The sequence below is a fragment of the Carlito syrichta genome, unplaced genomic scaffold (assembly GCF_000164805.1).
Source record: "Carlito syrichta isolate Samal-C Ts95f unplaced genomic scaffold, Tarsius_syrichta-2.0.1 Scaffold305546, whole genome shotgun sequence".
Taxonomy (NCBI): domain Eukaryota; kingdom Metazoa; phylum Chordata; class Mammalia; order Primates; family Tarsiidae; genus Carlito; species Carlito syrichta.
Genome location: NW_007249642.1, coordinates 769,067 through 796,309, shown reverse-complemented (window position 1 = coordinate 796,309; position 27,243 = coordinate 769,067). Strand labels below are relative to the sequence as shown.

The 27,243-nt window shown below is 48.1% G+C and overlaps 1 protein-coding gene across 1 annotated transcript in view; it reads right to left on the bottom strand.

Annotated features, from left to right (window-relative positions):
* SMAP1 (small ArfGAP 1) overlaps positions 1-6,146 on the bottom strand; it is a 153,138-nt gene extending 146,992 nt beyond the window's left edge. Inside the window, exons 1-3 of the mRNA XM_021714256.1 lie at positions 5,786-6,146; positions 5,213-5,356; positions 3,817-3,877 (exon numbers count right to left, since the gene is read on the bottom strand). Of these exons, the coding sequence (XP_021569931.1) occupies positions 3,817-3,877; positions 5,213-5,356; positions 5,786-6,146 (566 nt within the window). The remainder of the gene's footprint in view (positions 1-3,816; positions 3,878-5,212; positions 5,357-5,785) is intronic.
* Between the last annotated feature and the right edge of the window lie 21,097 nt (positions 6,147-27,243).

Here is a 27,243-nt window from a genome sequence, read left to right as displayed (position 1 = left end):
TAGACAAGAAAGGAGCCCATGGGACGCACGCTCCTCCTGCGCCGGACATAGGAAGGGGCGGTGCTTCCGAGTGGCGGAGGAACGAGCCGGGCGCGGTACGCATGCGCGAGCCGTAGCTTCGTCCCTCCGGCGGGTCTGTTTGGTGGCCTTAGCTGATGTGGTTTTAGCACGGCTTCTGCGCTGTACGGGGCGGGTCCCCTCCGTTGGTGTGACTGTCCCTGAGAACCTCAAAGGAGGAATGAGCGGCTCTTATAGGAGGCCGTTTGCACTGCATCCCTGCCTTTACCCTTGCTGGCACCACATTGGACGTGCAAAAATCATAGCGATCGGGTGCATGCATGCGTGCATGCATTCATTCATTCATGCGACGTTTGTTCACCTGCGGTTCAGAAACAGCCCCTATTCAGAAGCTAGAGATACGTATGGACTCAAATAGAAAGAACAGTCTCTTACATGTTGAACAGAAGGAGTAACCTGGAGGTGGCGTGCGTGGAGAGCTCCATTCTTGAGGAATTCCTCTGTGCATGGACTCTTCCCTCATTTACCCTCTCACAGATGAGGAGAGGGAAGCACAGAGGCCTCTGCACAACTCGCTCGAATCGCAGAGCTACTCGGGAGGAGTTGGATTCAAACTCAAAGCAGTGTGGCTGCAGGTGAGGCAGGGTAGCCAGCATAGCTTAGGCATGATTTATGAGTTTCTTGCAGACAGGTCTAAATTTAAAATGGGTAAGCGTTCAGGCGTCTTCCTTATCGGTACATGACCAGGCATACCAGACATGACCACCTTTCAGGCTAAATGTAGATCTACCAGCACAGTACATCACAGAAACAAAAAGGAATTACCCAAAACACAGACATGATGTTCAGCAACAACAACAAAAAGGCCAAATTCTTTTTCATTATTTATAAGATCCTTGTGACATTAAAAGATTGTGAGATGGTAATCAAACTCATAACCAGATATCTGCCGCTCTCTGCTCCTTAGCTTATGAAATAGTTTGCTTAATCATCGTTGTAAAACTGTATAATGCTTCTTGACAAAGTCATGCGTGTGTCCTTCCTCTTAAGGCACCCATGCTCTCTCTCAAGCATGTTTTTTCTTTCTTATAATTCTTATCTTATAGTACATGTTGGACTTGCCCTGAAATTTTTTTTGGTGGCAGAGTCAGGAACTCACAGAACAACACCACCTCATGCCACTCAGCATCACAGTCTAAAACGCCAGGCTTAAGCCCTTCCAGAAGGTGAAGGTATGGCCTAGAAGTCAAGACCTAGGGCTGTTACTTGAACAAGAATCCAAATAAACAATGATCCTTAATGCAAGAAAAAGAGAACTAGAGAAAGAAGACACTCTTGACTGGAGCCTAGAACATCTGAGTCCAGGCCTGTGGGGTGTGAGTTTTGGGTGAGGAGGTGTGACCGATGTGGTGTGGTATGGATTTTACCACTTTCTAACAAGGGCCTCACACAAGCAGAATAGACACAGCCCTCCCTGTGAGGGGGCAGGTGCTAAGACAGGCCATGAGTGGGTCTGTGTCTTACCCTTTAGTGTAAGGCCACTGTCCATCCTCTGACTCTGCACCTAAATGACTCTCATGCCTACCTGGGCCTGTTCTTGGTGCGGGGGCTCAAAAGTATTTGTGGAATTAAATCAAATGGACATGGCATTAAAGATGCTCGATCATTGAACAATTTATGGCTTAAGCTGCATAGCTCGGCCAATAATCACTAGGAAAATATCAGGGTGAGTCCCAATAAACAGAAAGAAAAAAAAAAACCCATGTGAGAGGTAGAACTTATGAGCCATCTCCTGTAGACAGGTTTCATTGATATGAGGGCAGGGGAGGAAAATATTGAGGAAGAGCAGCAGGCACAGAAACAAAAAGCCTTCAGGCATCTCAGGAAGCGAGGAGCACAGGGCACTTCTTAGGGTAGAGTGAGAGGTGAGGCTGGTGAAATCACATGTGGCAGGAATCTGGAAGATTGGGAAGCCAGACAAAGGCATCCGGGAAGCCAGACAAAGACTGCAGTTGATGAAGGAAAAACCTGTAGACTCTTCAAGTAGGACGGTAACATCATAAAAAGGAACTCTTGGGGAATTGAACCCTGCAGTAACCAGCTAGCAGATACCATTTTTTTTCTATTCCCCCTTCCTCCAAAATTTCTGCTCAGCGTTGCAAGGATTCAGAAAAACAGAATACACCAAGAATGTCCTGCAGAAGAGATCAGAGGGTTACATACAGCAATGCCTAATGGAAAATACTGTGTGCCATATGTGTAATTTTATATAGCAGCTGTATTTAAAAATAGAAAAAGAAACAGGTAAAATTCATTTTAACAATATATTTTTATTTAATGTTTCCAAGATATTATTTCAACATAGGAGTAACAAAAATTATTGAGCTGTGTTACATTCTTATTTTCCTATTGTCTTCAAAATGCAGTATGCCTTATACACTTACAGCTCACTTCAACTTGGAGTAGCCAAATGTGACTAGTGGCTACATTATTGAACAGTGTTGCTCTGGGGGGGGGTCAGCCTAGAGGCTATTAAAATCTAGGTTTGAGTTGAGTGTGTTTTAAGACTATAAGAAAGGAAAAGAAAGAAAGAGGCTGATACTAAAAACATCTAGGGGAAAAGAACAACATTGCGTCCATTCACCAACATATATTAAACAACCTCTATCCAATTCCCTAATAATCAGAAGCTTGTCATCTACTGTGAGATACAAACATGTGAAAAGAAAAACGGAGAACCACACTATAAAGTCTACAGCAAATACACAGTGTTCTGGGAGCAAAATATCTGGCACCCTGGGAATATCTGGAACAGTTTCATGGAAGAGGTGATGCCTGGACAAGGCATGGTTTCAACACGTGTGTGAATCCTTTAGAGAATGGGGGTGGGGAGGAGGAAAAGGAACCGCTTGAAAAGACCCTGTGGATTTCTGGAAATGCAGGGCTCTCTGCTGGCAGTTGGGAGGATGAGGCACAAGGAGCCTCTGGTGTGTGCAGGGAGCACAAAGGTAGGAGAGAAACACAAGGGAGAGACGGCCACAGCTGGTGGTGAAGAGCTTCGGAGCTGACTATGGAATCTGAACCCCATGGGCTTGTGGAACCAACAGAAGCTCGACTCAGAAGCACGCCCTCGTAAGCCTGTTCTTAGCAACCACAGAGCAGTGTGGGGAACACAGTGGAACAGCTGTTATGGGGGTTCCAGGGCAGGCACATCACAGCCCCAGGACGTGATGGAGGCCTGTCGTAAGCAGGCAGCCTAGGGCTTGGGAGAGGCAGAACCAAGTGATGCTTTAAAATTGGAAGCAGGAGTGCTGGCAGCTGACTACATCTGGGGGCAACAGGAGGGAGGTGAGACTAACGCTCAGCTTTCCCAGCTGGGACACAGATGGATGGTGATGTCATCAACCCAGGTGCGAACAGAAGGGGCAGGCCTTGGGCCCGTGCAACCTAACTCCCCGATCAATTCCCACCCTCACCAGGCCTTGTCACCAGGATGGCACAGCCCATCTCCTTTGCCAAGCACTCCCCGGCTGGGTCATGACCACCATCTCCAAGATGGCCGTGGCCCTGACAGAGCAGGTCAGGCCACAGCATACCAGGAAGTGGGTCACAGTCATAGTAGGTCACAGGCATTGTGGATGATGTCATCCACACCGCCAGCACCAGTGTCATCCACAGCTTCCTCACGTGAGCCCCCAGCTTTGCCTTGGAGGATAGGCCCACACAGGTGTTACAGGGCTGTGGATGACTCACACGGTTCTGAGGTCTGCTGCCCGCAGTCTGGCCTCCAGCAGGGTAGCCAGAGCCATCTCTCTCTGCTCTGTGGACTCTCTGGATTTTTCCAGAACCTGCCTGGTAGCTCATGTTGGGGAATCAGACACAGAGCTGGAGTTCAAGTTCAAAGGCCTGGAGACTATCTGGTGAAAGTCACCGAGGCTGATGGGATCTGGGCCGGTTCCAGGGTGTTGGTGCTCCATAGGGGCACTGGTACCTGCTAGGTGCCTGAATACCTCAGCAGGTCTTGGCCCAAGCTAACCCCATCATAGCCAGCCAGACGATGGCCTAGACTATGACAGCCATAGCCAGCATGTCCTCCCACCCCTTGGCCCTGTATGAGCTCAAAGAAGCCAACATACTGCATACTGACCCTCAGCAGCCGGGAAAAGAGCTTTAAAAATGAAAAGAGAGAAGCTTTCTTCAAGAGCCTTGGCCCAGCATTCTCAGAGACAGAGGCCAGAGGCTTCAGGTTGGTCCTGTAAGTGGACTTGAGAAAAATCATCTAAGTGTCTCCTCACCACAGAGGATACCAGGAGGGCAACCCTTTTGGGTCCCCTCCCACTCTGGGAGCTTTCCTGTCCTCTCAATAAATCCTACTTTAAAAAAAAAAGGTGGGGGGGGACTAGGACAATCTTGTAGGATTCTCAAATTTTATGGGCCACTGGCCTCTGAGAATGCCCATTGCCTACTCCTGGCCATATGACATCTAGAGAGAGCTAGGGAAGACTTTGGAAAAGGGTGGGTGCAGTGGCTCAATCTATATAATATATATATTAACTATATATATATTAGCTGGGTGTCGTGGTGGTCTCTGTAGTCCCATGTACTCAGGAGGCTGAGGTGGGAGCATCACTTGAGCCCAGTAGGTCAAGGCTGCAGTGAGCTATAACCACACCTTTACACTCCAGACTGGGTGACTGACTGAGACCCTGAGTGAGAGGTGGGGGGAGGAGAATAGGGAGGGAGAAGAGAAGAAAGGAAGGGAGGGGAAAGGAGGGGAAGGGAAAGAAGAAGAGGGACCCGTCCTAACCCTGGCCAGCCCCTGGCCTCTGACAAGTGCTGCCTGCTGGGGGCTGGAGCTGTGACGTCACTGCAGCCTCTCAGGTGAAGCAGCCCCTCCAGCAAGCCTAGAGTCCAGATGCTTGGGGAACCCATCTTGTGTTTCGTATTTGTTTAAAGAGAAAAATCACACCTCCCATTTGTATTTAAGCACTGACTCCTCTTTTGCACAGCCAAAAGAATATTTGCAGTTTTGTTCCATTGCGGGCATTCTTCTGAGAAAGAGTAAAAACAGAACACTAAAAACAAACAAACAAACAAAAGAATAGAAAGGAAAGTCCAGATTTGAGGTCAAGGACATGCCAGGTCTCAAGTGTGCCCGGGGCCTTCAGCTCCAGGTATCTGAAGCTCTGGATACCTGAGCTGTCAGCACAGATGAGTGTCGCCTGGGAGGTGTCTACACTGGTCACAGGGGCTGTAAGGATGGAGATTCCACCAGGGGAAAGCGTGTGGGCCAGGGGAGAGGAGACCCAGAGATGGAGCTCTGTGGACTCTCCACTGCCTGGGAGGGGGACCAAGGAAGACCGACCACTGAGAGAAACGGAACCATGAGAGGAGAGGCTTCTGGGAAGCCGCTGAGCTTATGCAGCTGCACCAGAACAGTCCCTGGTTTGCATGTTCACCCACATCCAGCATGTGGTTGTGAGTCTTACCCATTTCCTCCATGACTGGCCTTCAGCCTGTGGGCAGGAGAACAGGAGTTGGTTGGGGAGGCTTCCCAGACTACGATGTCTGGAGGGTCTATGGAACATTGAGGAGGATGGGGATGGTTAGGAAGAGAAAGAAAGAAGACAGGCATGAAGTGGGAGAGGGCTGGGGTCAGCCAGCAGAAGGGAAGGGCTTTTCCAAGGTGTGGGGTGGGGCGGAGCAACCAGCTCATCTCAGGGTCTTTGGGGCCAGAGGGGACTTGGTGAGATCAAGAGGTGGATGCCGCCAACTGTGACACCAGAGAGGGCTACGGTGACTTGCTCCGCTGAGGGCCGGGAGGTCAAGGTGGCTGTGGGTGGGAAGCTGAAGGTCTGCAGGTCCTGAAAAGTTGAGGTTCCTTCTGCCCTTGTCCAGTGGGAAGAAGATGGGAAACAGGTTTGGGGAGTTAGACTGCATGGAACAGCATTCCGCAGAGTCTCCAGGGAAGGGGAACTAGGAAAATAACGTGGGTAAGAGTCCCCAGAAAGACTGGGCACTCTGACGAGGTGGGAGGTGGACGGCAGGATGAGGTTCTGACTGGAGGCCCATGCAGGGTGGTGCCCCCAGGTGAGGTCATGTCCCCACTCCAGCTCTCTGAAGTACATCTTAAGATGCTCGTTTTCACAACAGGAAGCACCAGCCAGAGGGGCGCTCCATGTTGAGGCAATGAGGAACCGCAAAGCTTAATAGATTCACACAGAAGCTGGGTTTGGTCGTGCCATGTGGTCCAGGCTGGTGGGAATCCACCCAGCATGGCCCTCCCTGGGGCCAGGCTGCTGGAGGCTCTTTGGTTTTCAGGGAAGAATCAAGGAGGGGCTCCTTCAAGGGCTTGTTCTGGGAAGAAGGGTGTCCATGCCCACTTCCAGTTCCTCCCACGACAGGGACGCAGCCCCTCCGATATCAGGGAGCAAAGCGAACTCACCAAACATCAGAGAGAGGACAACCGTGAGCTCTGAAGAGCGCCTGGGAGAGGGGCGGGGGAGTCGCCAGTCAGTCAGTGACCCCACTGGCTTCGAGTGGTGACTTCTGGGCATTAGGGCCCTGCATTTCTGTAAGCTGTGCTTGTCCGTGGGATGGAAAACAGCAGAACCAGTTCCATCCAGTGACAAGAGCTAAAGTGTGACCGAGTGTTGGTGTGCCAGGAATGTTCCTGTAAAGACGAAACACACACAGCACAGAAGTGGGGGACGACTTTTCCTTTTGTTTTGCCTTTGAAGGTGACCTCAGGGGACACTGGTGTGTCTGTGTTTTCTGAAAACCCAGGGCCACTCCTGGATGGAGCTTGGGGGCGGGGGGATCTCTCTGAAGATGTCACATGCCTTCCCACAGAAGTCAGGTGCTTCCCAACTCCTGGTGGAGCTGCACCTGGAACCCAGGGTCACACAACATCCCGCTGGCTGAGGGAGGAAAGACCCTTTCCAAATCTCCAGTTCCTTGTCTTTTACTCCAGTACAGACTCACAGACCCGTTTGAGTGATCAGATGGGCAACCAGTCCTCAGTCACAAAAGCCCAGACCCGGGAGCCCGAGGAGCCCAGGCCCTGCAGACCGTGTGAAAACAGAACCAGCCTGGTTGGTCCTGCGGGCAAGACCTGAGGGACACATGGGGTCAGGCTCTTGGTTGGCCAGGGTTCTAGCCATTCCTGCACATGTTGTGCAGAAGGGAAATGATGCAACTCTGAGAAGTTTCCAGAGCCTGTCCCTTTCGGTTCCCCTCCCACCCGCACTCCCACCCCCACCGTCTTGAAAGAGGGCTGACCATGCCCCTTCATTTAGCCCTCCACTCTTCAGTATATTTTCTAGTTCCTTCTAAGTCTAAAGCACTGGGACAAGTGCTAGGGATAACAAGTACCAACGACACAGTTGCAGTCCACTCGCACGCGTGTCCTAAGAGAGGTCAACCTCCCCCTGCTGTCACCTCACAGAGCTCAGGAGCCTGCACCTGGATGTGCACGCAAGCCCTTAGCAGCGCTTACTGAAAGAAATGATCATCGATGGGCTTCCACGCAGGCACTAGTACTGGAAACAGCTTCTAGCAGCAAAACATAGCTTTCCAAGCAGCCTTTTAAAAAGGGGACCGAATGCACAAGACGCTGCTTATCTCACTCCTGCCTCACTTCCAGGAGTGAAGTCTGGGTGTGTTTGCCTTTTCCCCACTTCATATTAGACTCCACCAAGTTTCTGCATCTCGATTTTGAAAGATAAACAAGGAATCAGAAATATGCAGTCATCTTGAAGATTTAAAACAATAACCAAAAATTGACCCGGGGTGAGCCCTAATCAGGAACATAGCTTCCACAAGCCTGACCCTGGCAGGCACTTAACTCACACCTGGTCACTGCAGGCAGGACTCCAAGACTCACTATAGGGTCCCGAGCAGTTCAGGGCTCTCGGTCCTCCACAGAGCTTTCCTCCTTCTTCATTCTCTTCTCTCAACCTAGTACTCCACCTCCCATACTAGCCACATAATCCATCCCCAAGTCCCAGCCTTCTCCATCTGGGTAATTTCACCCAGTTTTTAGGCTCATTCCAAATTTCACATTTTTGTTCATTTTCTTCTCTCAGCCTAGAATACCACCTCCCATCCTGTCCACACCATGCCTGGCCAATTCCAACCTCAACTTCCCCAAGGAGATCCCTTAGATGGCTCCTGCCTTTAGTGTTCAGCCTTGTCTGTAAATTCCCATTGATCCAATAATTGTATCACTGGGGGCATGGGAGGGACAGGCCTAGAGAGCCTCTCTGTCCATGGGTTCACCCTCCTCCAGACAGGAGACATGAGTGCAGTTGGAAGACCCGTGTTCTGCCTTGCTAGGGTGCAGTGGCATCTCTTGCCTTGGGTGTCAAGTCCATTCTCCCTTTTTCTGGCAGCAAGGCCTTAATTCCACTGTGGGAGACTAACCCCCCTCCCTAATCAATGCTGTTTTGAAGGAATGACTTCAATCAAGGTCTCTGCTTTAGGCATGTGGCCAAATTGGGTCATTCAGTGATGACAGCTGCCCACTAGATACTCCCCCCAACCCCAGCCAAGCTAGCTGTGCCAGGGCGGAGAGAGCCCAGAGACAAGTGCCACTTATGCCTTTCTCTCTGTGGATGGTTGCATAGGTCAGATCCTGCTCCCTGGAGCCTCACAGCCCTCCAGCTCTGGTTCTTTCACAGACTGTCCTTCAGATGCCCTCATGACCACCCAGGAGTCCCCCAGGCCTTCCTCTTCAGCTTGTCAGGTGTAGAGTCAAACTAAACCAGGTTTACATAGAGCACATATTGACCCTGGGCCACGCACTGCTTGGTAGATGTGCAGGGGCATGTGCTGTGTTCTAAATGTTTGTGCCCCCGAAATCCACATATAGACACCTAACTCCCAGTCTGATAGTAGTAAGCGGTGGGTGGGACCTTCAGAAGGAGGTGATGAAATGATTAGGGTGGAGCCTCATGAATAGGATTAGTCAGCTATTTGCTGCCCTGCAACAGGCCATCCACAATGTAGGAGCTTAAAAGAGCAACAACCATTTTCTACCCATAATTCCATGGGCCAGCAATTCTGGCTGGTCTCAGCAGTGTGGTTCTTCTGTTGTGTTCCCCGAGGTCAGTCATGCAGACATAGTCTTCTGAGTCTCAGCTGGGCTGAGTGGTCCATAATGGTCTCACTAACGAGTTTGACACCCCACTGGGACAGAGGGCTGCTCTGTTCATGGTTCTCATCTTCCCCGGGGCCTCTCATCCTCACGGAAGCTGGCCTGGGCTTGTACTTACAGCAGAAGTAGCATTTAAGGACACACGAGAGTACACCCAAAGCCATATTAGATTGTGTCCTCCTGGTTGAGGAGAGTCACATGTTCAAGGTCAGGGTAAAAGTGGGAGTCAGTGGTAGAGAAACTGTGCCCTGGAGGAGGGTTCTGTGGGGGTACAGGAGCCCTGAGCTGCTCAGGACACCCTACAGTGAGGCCCCGTCTCTCTCCAGCCCACCCTGTATCACTGTCACCACCGTGCACTGTGTCGGGGGCCTTCTAGGCAGCCAGTTCTCTCCTGCACTTTGTCCTTGCTGTGACCTCCACCTGGGATTCCATCTCCATGTCCCAGCCTTCTCCATCTGGCTGATTTCACCCAGTTTTAAGGTTTATTCCAAATTTCACATTTTCATTTTTCTTCTCTCAGTCTAGAATACTACCTCCCACCCCATCCACACCAACACCTGGTGGGTTCTAACCTCAGCTTTCCTATGGAGACTCCTTAGATGGCTCCTGATTTCAGAGACCAGTCTTGTCTGCATCTTATACCTCTTTCACGGAATAGCATTTAGAGATGAGGACACAGTATTCTCAGGAATAAAACATCTAACAGGGAGACCCGCTCCGGGAATAGGTGCTGGTGACAGAGCTGAGGTGTTGCTTCCAGCTTTCAGCGCAGGATGATGAGGGAACAGGGAACAAGCCCTGCATGTGTTGCCGCTGCTGGCGTTCTCTTTGGGGTTTTTTGTTTTTGTTTCTTGTGGGGTAGGGTGTGGTCAGGCAAGCTGACCTCTAAACGGAACCACAAATGACAAGTAAAATTAGCAAAGGAGGGCGGGGCACGGAGAGGGAGTTTCAGGCTGAGGATTTACAAAGAGCATACGTAAAGAGGAACGAGACATCATGGTTCTTTAGAAACTCTAGAGCCGGGCTCGGTGGCTCAGCCTGTAATCCCGCGCCTTTGGGAGGCTGAGGTGAGTGGATTGCCTGAGCCCGCGGGTTCAAGACCCGCCTGGGCAGTGAGACCTCATCTCTACAATAAGTCAAAAAATCAGCCGGGCGTGGTTGGAAGGCTAAGGCAGAAGGATCGCCGAAGCCCCGCAGGCGAGGCTGTGGTGGCCGGGAGCGGCCACTGCACTCCAGTCTGGGCGACAGTGAGACTCCAACTCAAAAAAAAAAAAAACTCTAAGCACAGGACTTCCTGGCTGGGAGAGTGAGGGAGAGGAGTGAGTGAGAGGGGTCCCTCTATGCGTGCTAGGGAGGAAGTGTACTACATACTCCTGCCAAAACCTAGGCCCATCCTGTGGCATTTAGCAGTGGGGCCTTCAGGAGATAAGTCCATTACCAATGGGTAAGGGCACCAATAAAAGAGGCCCAAGAAGCAGGAGCCACTTCTGTCTCCTGAGGACACAGAAGGCCTCTGCAGGGAGGAACAGGCCTTCACCAGACACCAAATCTGCTCATGCCCTGATATTAGACTTCCTAGCCTCTGGAGTTGTGAGAGATAAATGTCTGGTGTTTATACATTGCCCAGTCTAAGGTATTTTTGCTACAGCAGCCTGGATGGACTAAGACCATGTTCTTCCACGTGGTGAGTAGAAGTGTGATGCGTTTTTGGAGGTCAGGACTGGCTCATTGTCATCGAAATTCAGAAAGGAGAAGGGAGCTCCGAGGAGTCCCTTGATCACAACGTTCTCACCTACAAGACCTTTGTGCTGAGTCCTGTCATCTCTTCCCATCCTAAGGAAAGGCTTGCAAAGGGACTTAGCTCTAGTCTCCATCTTTACAAATCCATGAGGACATCCGTGAACACAAGAGGTCAGAGTCACTCTTGTCTCTTGCTCAACCTGCAAAAATGTGTAAAATCAGGTTGCTGGGTGACAATAGGCTCCATCTCGAATAGGGATAAAGAATCATGGGTTTTGTTCCTACACAGTGGCCACACTCCAGCACTGTGGTTACCGAAAAGTAATTTTACACACAAGTCACCAAACAAATGCTTCTCTGTAAGTGATTTTTCAAAAAATAAAAATAGCTACTCTCCACACTCAACCTACAATACTAATTAGTCCCTTCTCAGATCTTATAAACAGTCAACCTCATTTTAGAAAAGGTGAGCTGTTTTGTAGAAAGTGTTAGGGTACGGATGGACCAGGTGAGGGTCCAGAGATGCAGGGAGGGTCCAGAGATGCACTGCTGGGGCTGGCAAGCCGGAGGTGCGAGCCGGCCTCCCAGAGATCCGAGTAAATTGCAAAGAATTGCGACACACAAAAAGGTTAAGGAAGAAAAGTTTATTTAGAAATAAATCAGAGAGAGAAAGAGAAGGAAAAGAGAAGATTCACCTCCCCAAGGTGGGGGAGGGGGACCAAAGCCAAGAAGCATGGCAACAGCCATGGCTCAAAGAGCACATGGCCACGCCAGACTCTAGCAAGGCAATGGTCCCTAGTTGCTTGTGGTTGAGTCCTTTTAACCTTTCCCCTTGATGGGGGAAGATTATTAAGGTGACTGGGAGGTGATCTGCTTCCACATCATCACAAAGGGGCAGGCAAGCGCAGGTACTGATGATGTCAGATGATGGACAGCAGGCAGATGGGTGGGTTAGTCACATGATTGCTGCCATAGTGGGGCTTATCTGTGTCAGTAGTTCACAGAGGGCTGATTAGGTTAACCTGAGGGGAATTTTCTGTAAGAGACTTGTTAGACATCTGCAATTCACAAATTCCTTGACCAAAGAGGTGGAGTGGTCATTTGGGCTGTCCCGATCTTGTATCTGAAGGAGATTTGCCTAGGGGGGATGGGATAGGCTGCTGTTTGTCCTGCAGTAGAATGTCTGAATGCTTGCTAATCGCTACACTGAGGCCAAAAGACTAAGAATAAGCCAAGTTCCTTCTGGGTTTCTATAGGTACCTTTCATTCCCCACTCCTGCTCTTGGAAATATTCTTATGATCCTGGGAAATGGGGTGAAGATCATTCTTCTGCATCTACTTCCTGCTGAGATGGGGCCGTAGTGATGTCTTTACCTGTTTATTTCCAAGGGCATGAACAGGAAATGGCAGGACCTTAAGCAAATGCTATTTGGATCTAATAAAACATCAAGTGAGAGCATAGGCACAAATTATTAAGCAAACGATGATGAAAAAAGTTACTGTCCCAAAAAACAATGTTGGAAAAGTGAAAGTTCTGTAAATTGTATGTATTCATTAACATAAGTTGAAATATTCTTTTGTAAATTATCTATAGTTGTACTTTAACAAGGAAATATAGCCACTTTGACACAAAGTCTGAAGAAAGAAAAATTGAAAACCTTAGAGACATGTAGTTAGCTTATAACTTAAACTGAGAATTCAAAACATAAACATTGGCAAGAGAAAACAGTTTCCTTTGTTTTTATAATAGGTCTGATATACTTTTACAGCAATTGATATGCTAGAGAGTGAAGCCCAGGTTATTTTGCCACTAATCCCATGTTGGATGTTAATCCTTGGGCCTGGAAGGAGATTTTAAAGTTTGTTAGCAATTTGGCAGTGCTGTTAGTGAAATTAATTTACCTGGCCTTCAGGCAATTCAGAAGCGGGTGGGGTAGGTGTGGTTCCTGGAGCTTCCTGCTTATCTCACCCTAGAGAGACTGAATCAAGAACTTGAAAAGTTTAAGTACCAAAATTTTTACAAGCATGTTATAACACAAAATCACAGTAGTTATTGTAAAAGTTACTTATTTAGTTAAAATGATAGTCCAACAATTTTGAAAAGGAAAAAAACCTCACTTTTTTGTAACAAAGACAGTGGGGGAAGGGCTCATTGAATTTTGTCTCTTTCTTCCCCCCTCTGTTATTTAAAGAAGAAAATTCTTTTGGAGATTGTTAATTAAGAAGCTCATGTTCTGGCCTTCGAGTAACATGTTGGCCTAGCATTAGTGTACTTGATATTAATGGTAAATTTATAGAACCTTTTTTGTAGCCTCGAGTGTTTACAGAATTTCTTTTACTTTTTTTCACTAACTTTCACCAACCATGTTCGACATACTTATACCATTTATCGACATGCTTGATTCTTTCCTATACAAAATTATTTCTCTTTTCTTTATCCTTTTTTTTTTTTTTACCAAAAACATACCTCATACCAACAACCTTTTTTACATTTTTCCTAACCTCAGAGCTCTAACCGAAGCAATAAGTTTATATGCAGTGGAAGGGCTTAGATAGAATCCAATGTAGAACTATTAGGGGAATCCAAAGCTAAACAAAAGGCACCCAAAAAGCACAGTGGTGATGGCTCATGGTAAAGAATAATAAGAGTTCCAATTTTGGTCATAATGTCCCTTCCCAATAACAAGGAAGGAGTGTTGAAATATTTTATCTCCCAGAACACATGGAAGTAACGGTGTAGTGAGGAGCCTGGATATAATGCCCTGCACCCCCACAACCGAAAGGGGTGAAGGAAGGAGTGGACCAGGAAATTCAAGTAGAGCTGAGCATGTAGCCCCCATACCAATAACGAATGATATAACTCTGCCAGCTACTGATATTTCCCTAGGTTCGGTTGGTTTAATAGTTTGTTCCAAAGACATTGGGGCTACCAAGCCAGGGATGAGTCAATCCAACTGAAGCAAGAAATCCCCTTCTGAGATCATGCAAGATGGCTGGTGTCCCTTATTTGCACCAAGCCTCTGGGCCATGTGCTCTCCTTCGTCTGGGCGAATGAGGCAATCATGAGCCCAATGTCCATGCTGCTTGCATTTGAGACAGGGTTTTGCCATCGGCGGGGCTTGACAGTCTTTGGCCATATGCCCATTTTGACAGCATCGGAAACAAACCTGGGAAGGGGCTGTGTACCCCTTCTGTGATTGACCATCTGGGGTGGAAGACTATCACTGGTGGCTCTTTTTGCTAAAGTGGCAGATAAAACCTGAAACGCTTCCACTTATGTTTGCAGTCCTGCATTCTTTCCTCCTCCCAGTTGTTAAAGACTTTAAAGGCCGTGTCCAATAGTTCTAGTTGAGGGGTTTGTGGGCCCTTCTCTAATTTTTTGGAGTTTGTGCCTAATGTCCGGTGTTGACTGGGAGATAAAATACATAGCCAAAAGAGTTTGTCCCTCCACAGAGTTTAAATCAATACTAGCAAACTGCTGCAATGTCTCAGAGAGGCGACTTAGAAACATTGCTGGATTTCCATCTGGTCTTTGAAAAACCTCTTTTATTTTGTCCTAGTTAGCCTGTTTATTAACACCTTTTTTTTTTTTTGAGTTGGAGTCTCACTCTGTCGCCCAGACTGGAGTGCAGTGGCCGCTCCCAGCCACCGCAGCCTTGATCTGCTGTGCTCCAGTGATCCTTCCACCTCAGCCTTCCGAGTAGCCAGAATTACAGGATATGCTACCACGCCCAGCTGATTTTTTGATTTATTGTAGAGATGAGATCTCACTGCCTAGGCGGGTCTCGAACCTGCGGGCTCAGGCAATCCACTCACCTCAGCCTCCCAAAGGTGCAGGATTACAGGCTGAGCCACCGAGCCTGGCTAACACCTTTTTTGTAGTTAGCTAACAGGATTCATTTACATGATCCCTTTACTTTCCTCTGGGAAGAAGGTTGATATAGTCCCAGTTTAGATATAACTTGAGAGAAATTTATCATAAGAAAACAACAAAGAAGAATTTTTTAACATCCTTTTGTCCCAGCCACCCCCTTGAGAAGAGACCTATTAAGCCATGTGGAAACTTGAATGGGTTTTCCAAGTACACGTGGGGGTGGTGACTTGTTGCAGCTGGTAGGGCTGCCACCAGGGGGTTATCAAGCAGTGAGGGGAGGGAGGTGAGAAGGCTGGAGGCTGGGGTCAAGCACCATGGCCTTTGGCACCGGCCCCTCCTCCAAAGATAAAAGAGAAAGGCTGGATACTGGGGTCAGGTGCCGTGGCCTTTGGCACTGGCCCCTTCTCCGAAGGTAAAAGAGAAAGACTGAAGTCCAGGGTTAGGTGCCACGGCCGTAGACGCCAGCCCTTCCTTTGCAGATAAAGGTGGAGGGCAAGAAGGAAAAGAAACTGATGGAGAGTGGAATAGCAGCAGACTATAAGAGAGACTAGAGAAATTAAACCAGCTGGGTTAGGCTTTGAGTTGATAGTTGGAAAGCAGGAATTGGAGTTGTAATACTGGTGAGCCTATGGGCAATGGGGTCTGGGGAGCCAACGCAGAAATACGGCAAGACGAACAGACAACTGGGTGGCGAGCTAACTCATAAAAGGCCTGAATATATGGGATTTTAAGGTATTTGTCGTTTTTCTTTATGTACAAGTCAAGCTGCAAAAGGGAGTCAGGAGCTAGGGAGCTACTTTTTGGCCAGGTTTTGTTATTCCTCAGAATTTCCCCGTACTTGTCCACCAGATGAAAAAGTCAGCTGGGGCAAGGTGGACCAGAGCCGGTGCCGGGGCTGCAAAGCAGTATTGTAGTAAAAGGACAGTTGGGATGGGCTCTTGGTATCATGGATGTTTCTGGGCCTTATAGAAGACCCATAAAGTCATAAAGTCATCCAAATGGATGGCCAAGAGTGCGCAGAAGGAAACAGGGGTACTATTGGAATGGGCTCTTGGTATTATGCATGTTTTCTGGGCCTTATTCCATCCAGATCCCCTGCCGGGCATCCTCAACAGGTTCAAAGGAATCAGCGCAAAGGATGTGAGTCAGCAAGGAGAGAGCGTCCTCTGGTCCCTATGCCCACTAGAGCTTGCCAGATGCATGCTCCACCATGTCTTGGAAGGCCTGGTACCAGGACTTTGAGCAACTAGGTCCCCGACCCTTGCTAGGAGTCTTCCAAGACGGAACCGAAAACCCAAGAGATCCAGAAAGTCATCTGAACAAAGGGCGGTCCAAGAGCATGCAAATATGTCTGTGTGGATGAAAAAAAAGGGGGGATGACTCACCAAAGGCGCAGAAAGGCGTACCGTAGCTGTTGGAGTTTCAAGGATCTTCGTGGGGTTACTTCACCAGCCAGAGAGAAAAAGAGTAAAGAAACCAAGCACTTTGTCTTCCACCTTACGGGCGCTGGCGGTTCGAACTTTCCTTTGGGGACCTTCTTGCCTCCCTAGGGTGTAGCCCTAGGCAGAGACCACCAGTTGTCCTCCGAGATCCAGCTTTGTCCACAGGGAAACTCAGAAATCTTGGCTAGAAGGAAGCAAAGAGTTAACCTGAGTCCCTCACCCAGTCAGGCCACAGCGGTCTGATGTCTTTCCCTGGAGCCTTTCAGCACACTGAAGTGTAGCCTCAGCCAGAGCCTTCAATTGCCACCGGGTTCCAACACAGTCCACAGTGGGTCACCAGTTAGGAAATATGAAATACAGAGAGAGAGAGAGAGAGAGAGAGAGAGAGAGAGAGAGATATCTCAGATGTCTCAGTGGAACTTCCAAAAATGTTAGGGTACAGACGGACCGGGTGAGGGTCCAGAGACGCAGGGAGGCGCTCAGCACTGCCGGGGTTGGCAAGCCGGAGGTGCGCGCCGGCCTCCCAGAGATCCGAGTAAATTGCAAAGAATTGCGACACACAAAAAGGTTAAGGAAGAAAAGTTTATTTAGAAATAAATCAGAGAGAGAAAGAGAAGGAAAAGAGAAGATTCACCTCCCCAAGGTGGGGGAGGGGGGACCAAAGCCAAGAAGTATGATGACAGTCATGGCTCAAAGAGCACAGACTCTAGCAAGGCAATGGCCCCTGGTTGCTTGTGGTTGAGTCCTTTTAACCATTCCCCTTGATGGGGGAAGACCATTAGGGTGATTGGGTGGTGGTCTGCTTCTACGTCATCACAAAGGGGCAGGCAAGCGCAGGTACTGATGATGTCAGATGATGGACAGGAGGCAGATGGGCAGGTTAGTCACATGATTGCTGCCATGGTGGGGCTTATCTGTGTCACATAGTTCACAGTGGGCTGATTAGGTTAACCTTGGGGGATTTCCTGTAAGAGATTTGTTAGATATCTGCAATTCACAAATTCCTTGACCAAAGGTGGGGTGGTCATTTGGACTGTCCTGATCTTGTATCTGAAGATTTGCCTAGGAGAGATGGGGTAGGCTGCTGTTAGTCCTGCAGTAGAATGTCTTAATGCTTGCTAATTGCTACACTTAGGCAAAAAGACTAAGAATAAGCTAAGTTTCTTCTAGGTGTCTATCGATACCTTTCAGAAAGCTCATGGGAACACAAAGACAAAAGTGACCCCATCACACTGACTTCATGTGGGCACCAGTGATGCTTCTGATGTAGAATTTTCAATTTTTTTTCTTTTTTTTTTTTGAGTTGGAGTCTCACTCTGTCACCCAGACTGGAGTGCAGTGGTACGTTCCCAGCCACTGCAGCCTCGACCTGCTGGGCTCAGGCGATCCTTCCGCCTCAGCCTTCCAAGTAGCTGGAACTACAGGTGCGAGTTACCAAGCCCGGCTAATTTTTGATGTATTATGAGATGAGGTCTCGCCAAGTTGCCCAGGTGGGTCTCCAACCCGCAGGCTCAGGCAATCCACTCACCTCAGCCTCCCAAAGCACGGGATTACAGGCTGAGCCACCGAGTCCGGCATGATGTAGAATTTTCTTGAGACAGACCTGAAGCCCTAATAAGCCAGATTCTGCCGTGGGGTCAATTAATACCCAGTAGAAGTTAGGCATTTTGCCAAGTGCATTATTAACACTTTCAAGTCTTCCGGCCACAAAGTAAACATCCTGGATACATGTTAATGGTGAGATTGAGTTGAGGACAGGGCAAGTGAAACCCCCCTCATTACAGGTCACTGAAGAAAGTCTATATGTGCTCCCAAGTGACCAACTGTGTCTAAGTTTAGTTTGCAGGCAACCGAAAATAGCTCATTCTGTGATAAGAAACTCCCCCCCACCCTGCTCCCAGCCCAAGTTACTTCCTGTGATTAACTCTGCAGCTCTTACAACTGAGCAGTGCTGGCCTCCCTGCTGAGATACTCTGTGGTCAACACCAAGGCCACAAAACAGCAGCTCGGAAGAGTATGTCCCTGTGGGGCTGGCTTTTGCATCGTGTCACCTTTCACTCTATAGGAGTAATTGTGTTTATGTACGATGGCCTCAGTAGCCAAGGTTCAAATAGGACTGACTCATATTTTTGTATTTGTAAAAAAGGGGACTAAGCAGAGAAATTGAATAGGATTGCATTTCATTTTTTGGTGGGGGCTATTTCTACTTGAAAAGAGTTTGGCTGGGAATCAGCATGCAGTTCTATCACATCACAAAAAGAAACCACCCAAGAAGGGAGAGGACAGTCCTGCACGACAAAGCCAAATGGTGGATTGTCTTGTAAATGTAAAGTGATATTTAGGAAGAATTTATACAACATGTAACTATGTGATGATGGTTATAGTCTAATTGATTTGCAGAGTGAACATCTGGAAGAAAACTATGTGAAAATGATGTCAGTAATGAACTTTGAGAGTAGGATTCATGAGTAATTCTCTAGAGGACAACGTTTTCAGAGTTTCAACAATTGTATAAACTGAAAAATTCTATTTTTAAGAACAATCAAGGCCGGGCTCGATGGCTCAGCCTGCAAATCCCAGCACTTTGGGAGGCTGAGACGAGTAGATTGCTTGAGCCTGCAGGTTTGAGACCAGCCCAAGCAACTTGACGAGACATTATCTCTACAATACATCAAAAATTAGCCGAGTGTGGTAGCGAGCATCCGTAGTCCCAGCTACTTGGAAGGCTGAGGCGGAATGATCGCCGGAGCCCAGCAGGTCGATGCTGGGGTGGCCGTGAGCATGTCACTGCACTCCAACCTGGGCAACAGAGTGAGACTCCTACTCAAAAAAATAAAGGAACAATCAAAAATACATTTTAAAAATTCATATTTTACCAGACTTACGTGAATGACTGCCCCACTGACAGCGCCTTCTGGTTCACATGGCACCTTTACATTTGCTGTCCACTGTCTGCCCAGTAGGACCTCGACACACCATTTACCCCACATCATGGCTAGCTGGCGGCAAGCCACCTTCCCCAGCATGGTGTCAAGCCGGCAAATGTTTTAGGAGAAATAGAATAATTCCCAAATGCAATTTTCCTTGTGATTGCTCACAAAATACATATTATAGATGTAGTCATAAAAAAGCTTGTGGAAAATATTCTATGGATACTATCTGAAACTCTCTGACAAAGTGCTCCCTTCCCTCACTGACCCCCACATCATATTTTTTTTTTTTGAGTTGGAGTCTCACTCGGTCGCCCAGACTTGGAGTGCAGTGGCCGCTCCCAGCCACCTCAGCCTCGCCTGCCGGGCTCCAGCGATCCTTCCGCCTCAACCTTCCCAGTAGCCGGAATTACAGGCATGCGCTACCACGCCCGGCTGATTTTTTGATTTATTGTAGAAATGAGGTCTCGCTGCCCAGGAGGGTCTCGAACCCACGGGCTCAGGCAATCCACTCACCTCAGCCTCCCAAAGGCTCCCATATCAAATTTTAAACCTTTAAGACGCTCCCTCCAGCCAGCACTCACACTCCCCACCACCCACTTTTTTGGCTCCAGCTTTCCAGAAAGTCCACATGTCAGATTCACCCTCCAACTTTCCAGAAAGTCCACATGCCAGTTTAAGCTCAGTGCATGATGAACCTGGAGGGTCCTTTGTTTAAGGAAGCAAGAAAAAAGAGCAGTTAAAGGCAATCAGTAGAAAGCATTTTCTCGCAAACATATTTCGGTATTTATAGAGTATGTTGGGTGATAGTAACACTTGAGTGGAACAAACAAATCGCAAAAAAGTCATACGTAGTACAATAAACAACAATATTTCATCAATGCTACACCTTAATCACAAGATTTTTCTGGCTTTTATGCAAATTCATTTATTCGATTGTCAAAATGTTTCCTTTTAGCAATTTCATTTTCAATCCATGTAATTGGGAGCAATATCAGTTATTTTCAAATGCAAGATTGCCAATATTTTTTAATAATTTTTGCTTTTGAGAAGACTCTTTCTGCAGATGCAACTGTTATTGGAGCTGTTAAGACTATTTTCTAGCTATAACAACATTGAAATAAATTGCTGATAGGTTATTTTGAAATATACACTTTAGTACATCTAGAGCTGAGGATTCTCAGGGAACAATTTTTCTACAAAGATTTGAAGCTTCGTACAAATCAGTTTCCTGTTAAGTCTGAATTTTATGAAATGAAAAAGTCTACTTTTTTGAAATATAAATTTTAGTACAACTAGAGCTGAGGCAATTTAACGGATATTTGCTTGGCAGGGTTGCTGTAAATTCTGGATGCTGAAATATTCCAGCAACTCAATGACTTGCTTGGTTGCCATGCCCAGGTCTAACACTTCTATTGTGCAATAATTTGTTTACAAAGTTTGCCTTCTGAGTGCCAAGGTGCACACGGGAAAGTTAGTGCTTGTGCAGATGCCACAGAGTCAGGACCCTGGGAGGAACACAAGCTGTCCTCTCATGCAGACCCTCCTGCTGGGGCCTCCTCGCTCCAGGGCTGGGCCACAGCTACCACCCACTGCCATCCTTTACTGCTGATCTGGACCCAGACCCCACAGGTCCTATCTCCGGGGCTCTGTGGCTCCCAGACACCATAATTGTGTACCTGAACCAGCAGCCAGGCCTCAACTTGTGAGTGCACATGGTCAGGCCTGTCTCCTTTGCTCACACCCACACTCCTCTGTACCCTGGACATCACTTACAAAGCACACGCTCAGGAAATGTCATTAAGAATGTCAGTGCAAGGCCGGGCTCGGTGGCTCAACCTGTAATCCCAGCACTTTGGGAGGCCGAAGTGAGTTGATTGCCTGAGCCTGCGGGTTCGAGACCATCCCGAGCAACTTAGCCAGACCTCGTCTCTACAATAAAATAAAAATAGCTGGGCGTGGTAGCGTGTGTCTATGGTTCCAGCTACTCAGAAGGCTGAGGTGGAAGGATCGCTGGAGCCCAGAGGTCATGCTGGAGTGGTCATGAGTGTGCATGCCACTGCACTCCAGGCTGGGCGAAGGAGTGAGACTCCAAGTCAAAAAAAAAAGAATGTCAGTGTGATTGCTGGGTGTGGTGGTTCACACCTGTAATCCCAGCATTTGGAGAGGCTAAGGCAGGAGAATTGCTTGAGCTTAGGAGTTCAAGATCAGCCTGAGTAACATAGCAAGATTTCATCTCTACAAAAAATGAAAAATAAAAAAATTAGCCAGGTGTGGTGGTACACACCTGTAGTTCTAGCTACCCGGGAGGCTGGGGTGGGAAGATAACCTTTGCCCAGGAGGTTGAGGTTGTGGTGATCCATGATTGTGCCACAGCACTGCAACCTGAGTAACAGAGTGACATCTTGACTCAAAAAAAAAAAAAAAAAAAAGGAATGTCAATTTGACTATGGCAGAATGGCAGGGTATCAAGCCAAGCTCTGCAAAGAGTGACAGGCCACAGCACCTCTCACTCACCCTTCCTGCCGGGCCTGCCCACACTCACTTGTTAGCTGGTTCACCTCACTTCTCTGGTCCTGGCAGAAGTAGGCTTGCCCCCCAGTCAATGCTTCCGTCTCTTGATGCAGTCTTCTCCTGTCACCTGAAGATCTCGCTTCGTTGGTCACCTCCTTCCTCTCCAGAATGTTTATGTTCTCAATTTTTTCTTTCTGATTCCTTCTAGAGACCTGTGAGAACACTCCAATCTCTCCATCTCAAAACACACGTTGTCCACCTCAGCAGTAAGGCTATTCACTTTCTTGTCATCCAAGTGTTCACTGGAGTAGCATGTTTCGTTTCCTTCAAGATCTTTACCCTTGCATTCACAACTTGACTGTTTGACACAAGAGGCCCAGCTTTCACCCTGCCTTGGCTTTTTGTCATCCTTTCTTACTCAGCTTAATGAGCTCTAGTTTTTGAAGTAAAGTGAGAGACATGGACTCTTCCATGACCTGAACACTAGAGGCCCTGCAGAGTCATTAATCAGCCTCATTTTGATATTATCGTGTCTCAGGGAACAGGGAAGCCCGAAGAGAGGGCGAGATGGGAGCAGGTCAGTCAGCAGAGCCATCAGGGCATACACAGCACCTCTTGAGTGAGCTCACTGTTTTACACGGGTATGGTTCATACTGTCCCAGAACAATGACAATGGTAACATCCAAGATCACAGATCACTGATATACTAGTAATGATAAGGTTTGAAATATTGTGAAAAATCTCAAAATGGGACACAGGGACACAGAGTGAGCACCTGCTGTTGGAAAAATGGTGCCAAAGGACTTGCTCGACCCACAGTTGCCACAAACCTCCAATTTGTAAGAAACGCAACATCCGTGAGACACAGTAAAGCAAAGTTCAGTAAAGTGAGGTGAGCCTGCACTCGAGCCTCCTTGTGCCTCTCTGGGAAACCCTGGGCCATCTGAGACTTGTGCTGCCTGATTCATGAGTCACTATATACTCAAATATGTTTTAAAAATATGAATAAGGCTCACGCCTGTAATCCCAGCACTTTGACAGGATGAGGAAGGAGAATTGCTTGAGCCCAGGAATTCAAGACCAGCTTGGGCAATATAGTGAGACCTCGTCTCTTAAAAAAAAAAAAAAACCTAACAAATTAGCCAGGTGTGGTGGTGTATGCCTGTAATCCCAGCTAAGCCTGGAGGATTGCCTGAGACCAGGAGATCCAGGTTGCAGTGAGTTATGACCGTGCCACTGCACTCAAGCCTGGATGACAGAGTAAGACTCTGACTCAGAAAAAGAAAATTAAAAAAACAAAACAAAACCAAAACCCCAAAACATTAATGTGCCTGTTGGCCTTTCAACATTTTAGCAGGTGACAGCTGATAGAGATTTATATAAATGAGTCAATGAACCGCAGTGGTGCTCCCCCAGCTGGCCGTGAATATTCTCAGGCATAGCACCTCTCAAAGCCCTGTGGGGGTGGATGTCTAGATATAGACACTCAAAAAATACATTGAATTTCTCTTTGTAAAATGGTCCTCAACTCACAACCTTCTATCACCGGGAATGAAGGCCAGTTTCTCACAGCCCCACCTGCTGTCTATTTTAAAGGGGAATTTTTGGTTTTGCTTTTGTTTTTTTGAGTCTGAGTCTCACTCTGTCGGCCAGGTTGGAGTACAGTAGTACATTCACGGCCGCTGCAGCCTCGACCTGCTGGGCTCAGGTGATCCTTCTGCCTCAGCCTTCCAAGTGGCTGGAACCACAGGCATGAGCCACCACACCTGACTAATTTTTTGATTCATTGTAGAGACAAGGTCTCATGAAGCTGCCCAGGCTGGTCTTGAGCCCCTGGACTCAGGCAATCCTCTCACCTCAGCCTCCCAAAGTGATGGAATTATAAGTGTGAGCCTAAAGGGGAATTTTTTAAGTGTCCAATAAATAAAGGGGTTTGGCAATGTTATTAACATGTATTTGCATTATCAAGCACAACTATTATGTTTTACATAACATTCATATGATCTTGTAGATATAGCTTGTCTATGTTGCCTTGTTTCTCAGATTTTTCTCTGTGCAGCTGTGTGAAGGCACGTGAATGATAGAGCAGGATTCAGGGGTTTCTGTCTTGGTCTCTGAGTGGGAGGTTGCTATTTATGGGACTTGAAGATAGATTTTAGTTTTAAAACTAAGGAAAAATCAGAATGGTAATAGCTGAAATGAATTTGAGCAGAAATGGGGCGCTTTGCTGATTTTTCTACACTGGAAGAACAAATCTGGCCTCAAATTCTCTCCCTTTTTATGAGGACACAGTTGTGTTAGGGACCACCCTGCCCCAGTATAAACATCTCTTAGCAAATTACTTCTGCATTAACCCTATTCCTAAAGATGGTCACATTCCGAAGTCCCAGGGAAGGCCACGCCATCTCCTTTTGGGGACTACAATTGGCCCCATGACAAGGGCCCCAGCACAGGTCCCTAAACAGCATTCAAGGCCGGTCTTGGATAAGCCATGCAGACTTGGAATGACTGTGGCCCTCCCCAGATGTCTAGACTAGGCAAGGAGAGGAACACAGTTTTCTGTCCCAGGGACTGTCAGGGGACAATTCTTCCTACGAAATGTGTACAGGCGGTGGCTCATGCCTGTAATCCCAGCACTTTGGGAGGCGGAGGCAAGAGGATTGCCTGAGCCCAGGGGTTTGAGACCAGCCTGAACAATTTGGCAAGACCTCGTCTCCACAATAAATCAAAAAATTAGCCGAGCGTGGTGGCATGTGCCTGTAGTTCCAGCTTCTCGAAAAGCTGAAGCGGAAGGATCGCCTGAGCCCAGTTGCTAGAGGCTACAGTGGCTGTGAGCGTGCCACAGCTCTCCAGCCTGGGCAACAGAGTGAGATTCCGACTCAAAACAAACAAACAAACAAATAAATCAATAAATCGTACATAGGATGTATAAAAAATTGTAACTATGATACTTTTATTACTAAACCTGCCAGCTAGGAGCATGAACACTTTTAACTGGAGGTGACCTTCACTTTTCACATGTTTTGACAAGCAGAGTTAAAGGAGAAGATCTGAGGGCAGAATACAAGCAACTGTGGGATATGAATAAAAGCTGAGGCATGTGGGGAAGGCATCCAACCTGTGAGCAGTGCCTGGAATGGATGGCCCAGGCGTGACGCCAGGGAAGCCATGTGCCACCACCGCCATGTGCCCCACGCCCAGTGCTGAATCGCCAAGTCCTCAGGTAACACGTGCAACTGTCCCAGTACTGGGATGGTGAGAGTGGTGTGGGGAGGTCGCCTGCCCTGCTCTGAGGCTGTAGGGGTCCCTAAATGCTTACCCAGTCTAGACATCTGGGGAGGGCCGTGGTCGTTAAAGTCTGCATGGCTCATTCAAGGCCAGCATAGCCTCCTCTATATAGGCTCATTCAGGGACCTGTGCTGGGGCCCTTGTCATGGGGCTGGTTGTACTCCCCAAAAGGAGATGGCGTGGCCTTGAGCCCTGGGACCTCAGAATGTGACCATCTTTGGGAATAGGGTCAGTGCAGAAGTAATTTGCTAAGATATATTTATACTGGGGCAGGGTGACCCCTAACAAAACTGTGTCCTCACAAAAAGGGACATTCAACATAGAGACACGAACAGGGAGAACTCCGGTGACCAGGGGGCAGAGATGGGTATTGTGCCCTGCAAACCAGGGAACCCAGGACTGCTGGCTGTCCCCAGAGGCCTGAGGCAAGGCAGGGTCCTCCCTAGAGGTCAGAGAGGACAGGGCTCTGCTGATGCCACGATCTCAAAATCCCAGCCTCAGGACTGTGGGAGAAGTCACTGCTGTTGGCTAGGCCCTCCAGCTTATGGTGCCGTATTATGGCGGCTTCAGAGACAGTGCAGCTCCCAGTGCTGAGGCTTTTGGCATCCAGGCCCCATGCGTCTCTCCTGGGGACGACACCCGCCCTCTAAGCCCGCGCGTGGGCCGCCTTCTCTCCCTCAGAGCTGTCTATTTCCGAGGGGAGCAAGATGGGTAAGAAAAAAAAAGGGGAAGCCCGGGTTTGATGGCTCAGCCTGTCATCCCAGAACTTTGGGAGGCCGAGGCGAGTGGATTGCCTGAGCCCGCGGGTTCGAGACCAGTCCGGGCAGCTTGGTGAGACCTCGTCTCTACGATAAATCAAAAATTAGCTAGGTGTGGTAGCACGCGCCTGTAGTTCCGGCTACTTGGAAGGCTGAGGCAGGCCGACCCTGGGGTGGCTGTGATTGTGCCACTACACTCCAGCCTGGGCGACAGAGTGAGACTCTCCAACACACACACACAAAAAGAAAAAAAGAAAAAATGGTGGCTTTAAAACACTGGAATGGCTTTCCTTCCTCTCCTTTCTCTCCTTCCTGCCATTGGTTCTTTCCCAGGAGTCCACAGTAATGAAATAAACCAATAACATCCCCCAAAAAAGCCCACTGCTTTTATTTATTTGTTTGTTTATTTGTTTGCTTGCTTGTTTTTAGAGACAGGGTCTTGCCCTGTTGCCCAGGCTGGGGTGGAGTGGTGTGATCATGGCTCACTGCAGCCGCGACCTCCTGGGCTCAAGCCATCCTCCTGACTCAGCCTCCCCGGTCGCTGGGACCACAGGTGCCACCAGGCCCGCTCCTCTTTTTTACCCTCAATAACATACCCTATTGCATTAGTCTACAGTTGTACCCTGTTTTGTGCTGACCTAAGCACAATCTCAGGCAAACCTGAGGCTGGCATGAGGAACAGGTGGAAGGGACCTGGGTAGAGTATGGCTCCTCTCACCTCCTCTACGAGTGGCATTGCACCAAGGGTGGCAGGGGTTGAGGGAGTGGCAGGGTTGTGACCTGTAGACAGACAGGAGACTCATCTGCATTGGGACTGTTGTGAGTGGTTTGAGGTCAGATGTAACCTGGCCCAGGTGCGCTTGGGTCTTTTTGCAAGCCAGATTTTGACTGATGCTACTTCAGTCACAAAAGCCAAGGACTGTGTAGAGTCCCAAGGGGATTTCTTCTAGTGCTTCACCTCACTGAGGGGTTAGAGCTGCGGCTCACAGACCTAAGCACCCCACAGTCAGTTGATATTGCAAACCACATGTGGCAGAATACTGAATCAATATATGAATGTTACAGATTAAACATTCCACATCAGACAAAGGAACACTGAGTGTCAAGAGAAAAGGGATAGGAGAAAGGGTTAGCAACCAGGGAAGGCACCAGACAGCGTTTTACTACCCTATTATCCTAAAGTTTGCTTTGCAACCTGACTATGGCCTAACATCACACAACAGATGAAGGGAATCAAAATATTTTATGACCCTGCAAAGGGGTCCCATGGGGATGTCCAGACTCCAGGCACCTTGCTTTCTACTGGTTTCCAAAATTCCTTAGATAGGAAATACAAATTGCCAGTCAAGAAATCTTTAAATCCACCTATGACCTGCAAGCCCCCACTTAGAAATGTCCCTCCTTCCCAAGCTGAACCAATGAAAATCTCACATGTATAAATATATGTATGACTTTTGTAACTTCTGCTTCTCTAAAATGTGTATAACCAAACCTCAGTCAACCACTCCAGACATGCACTCAA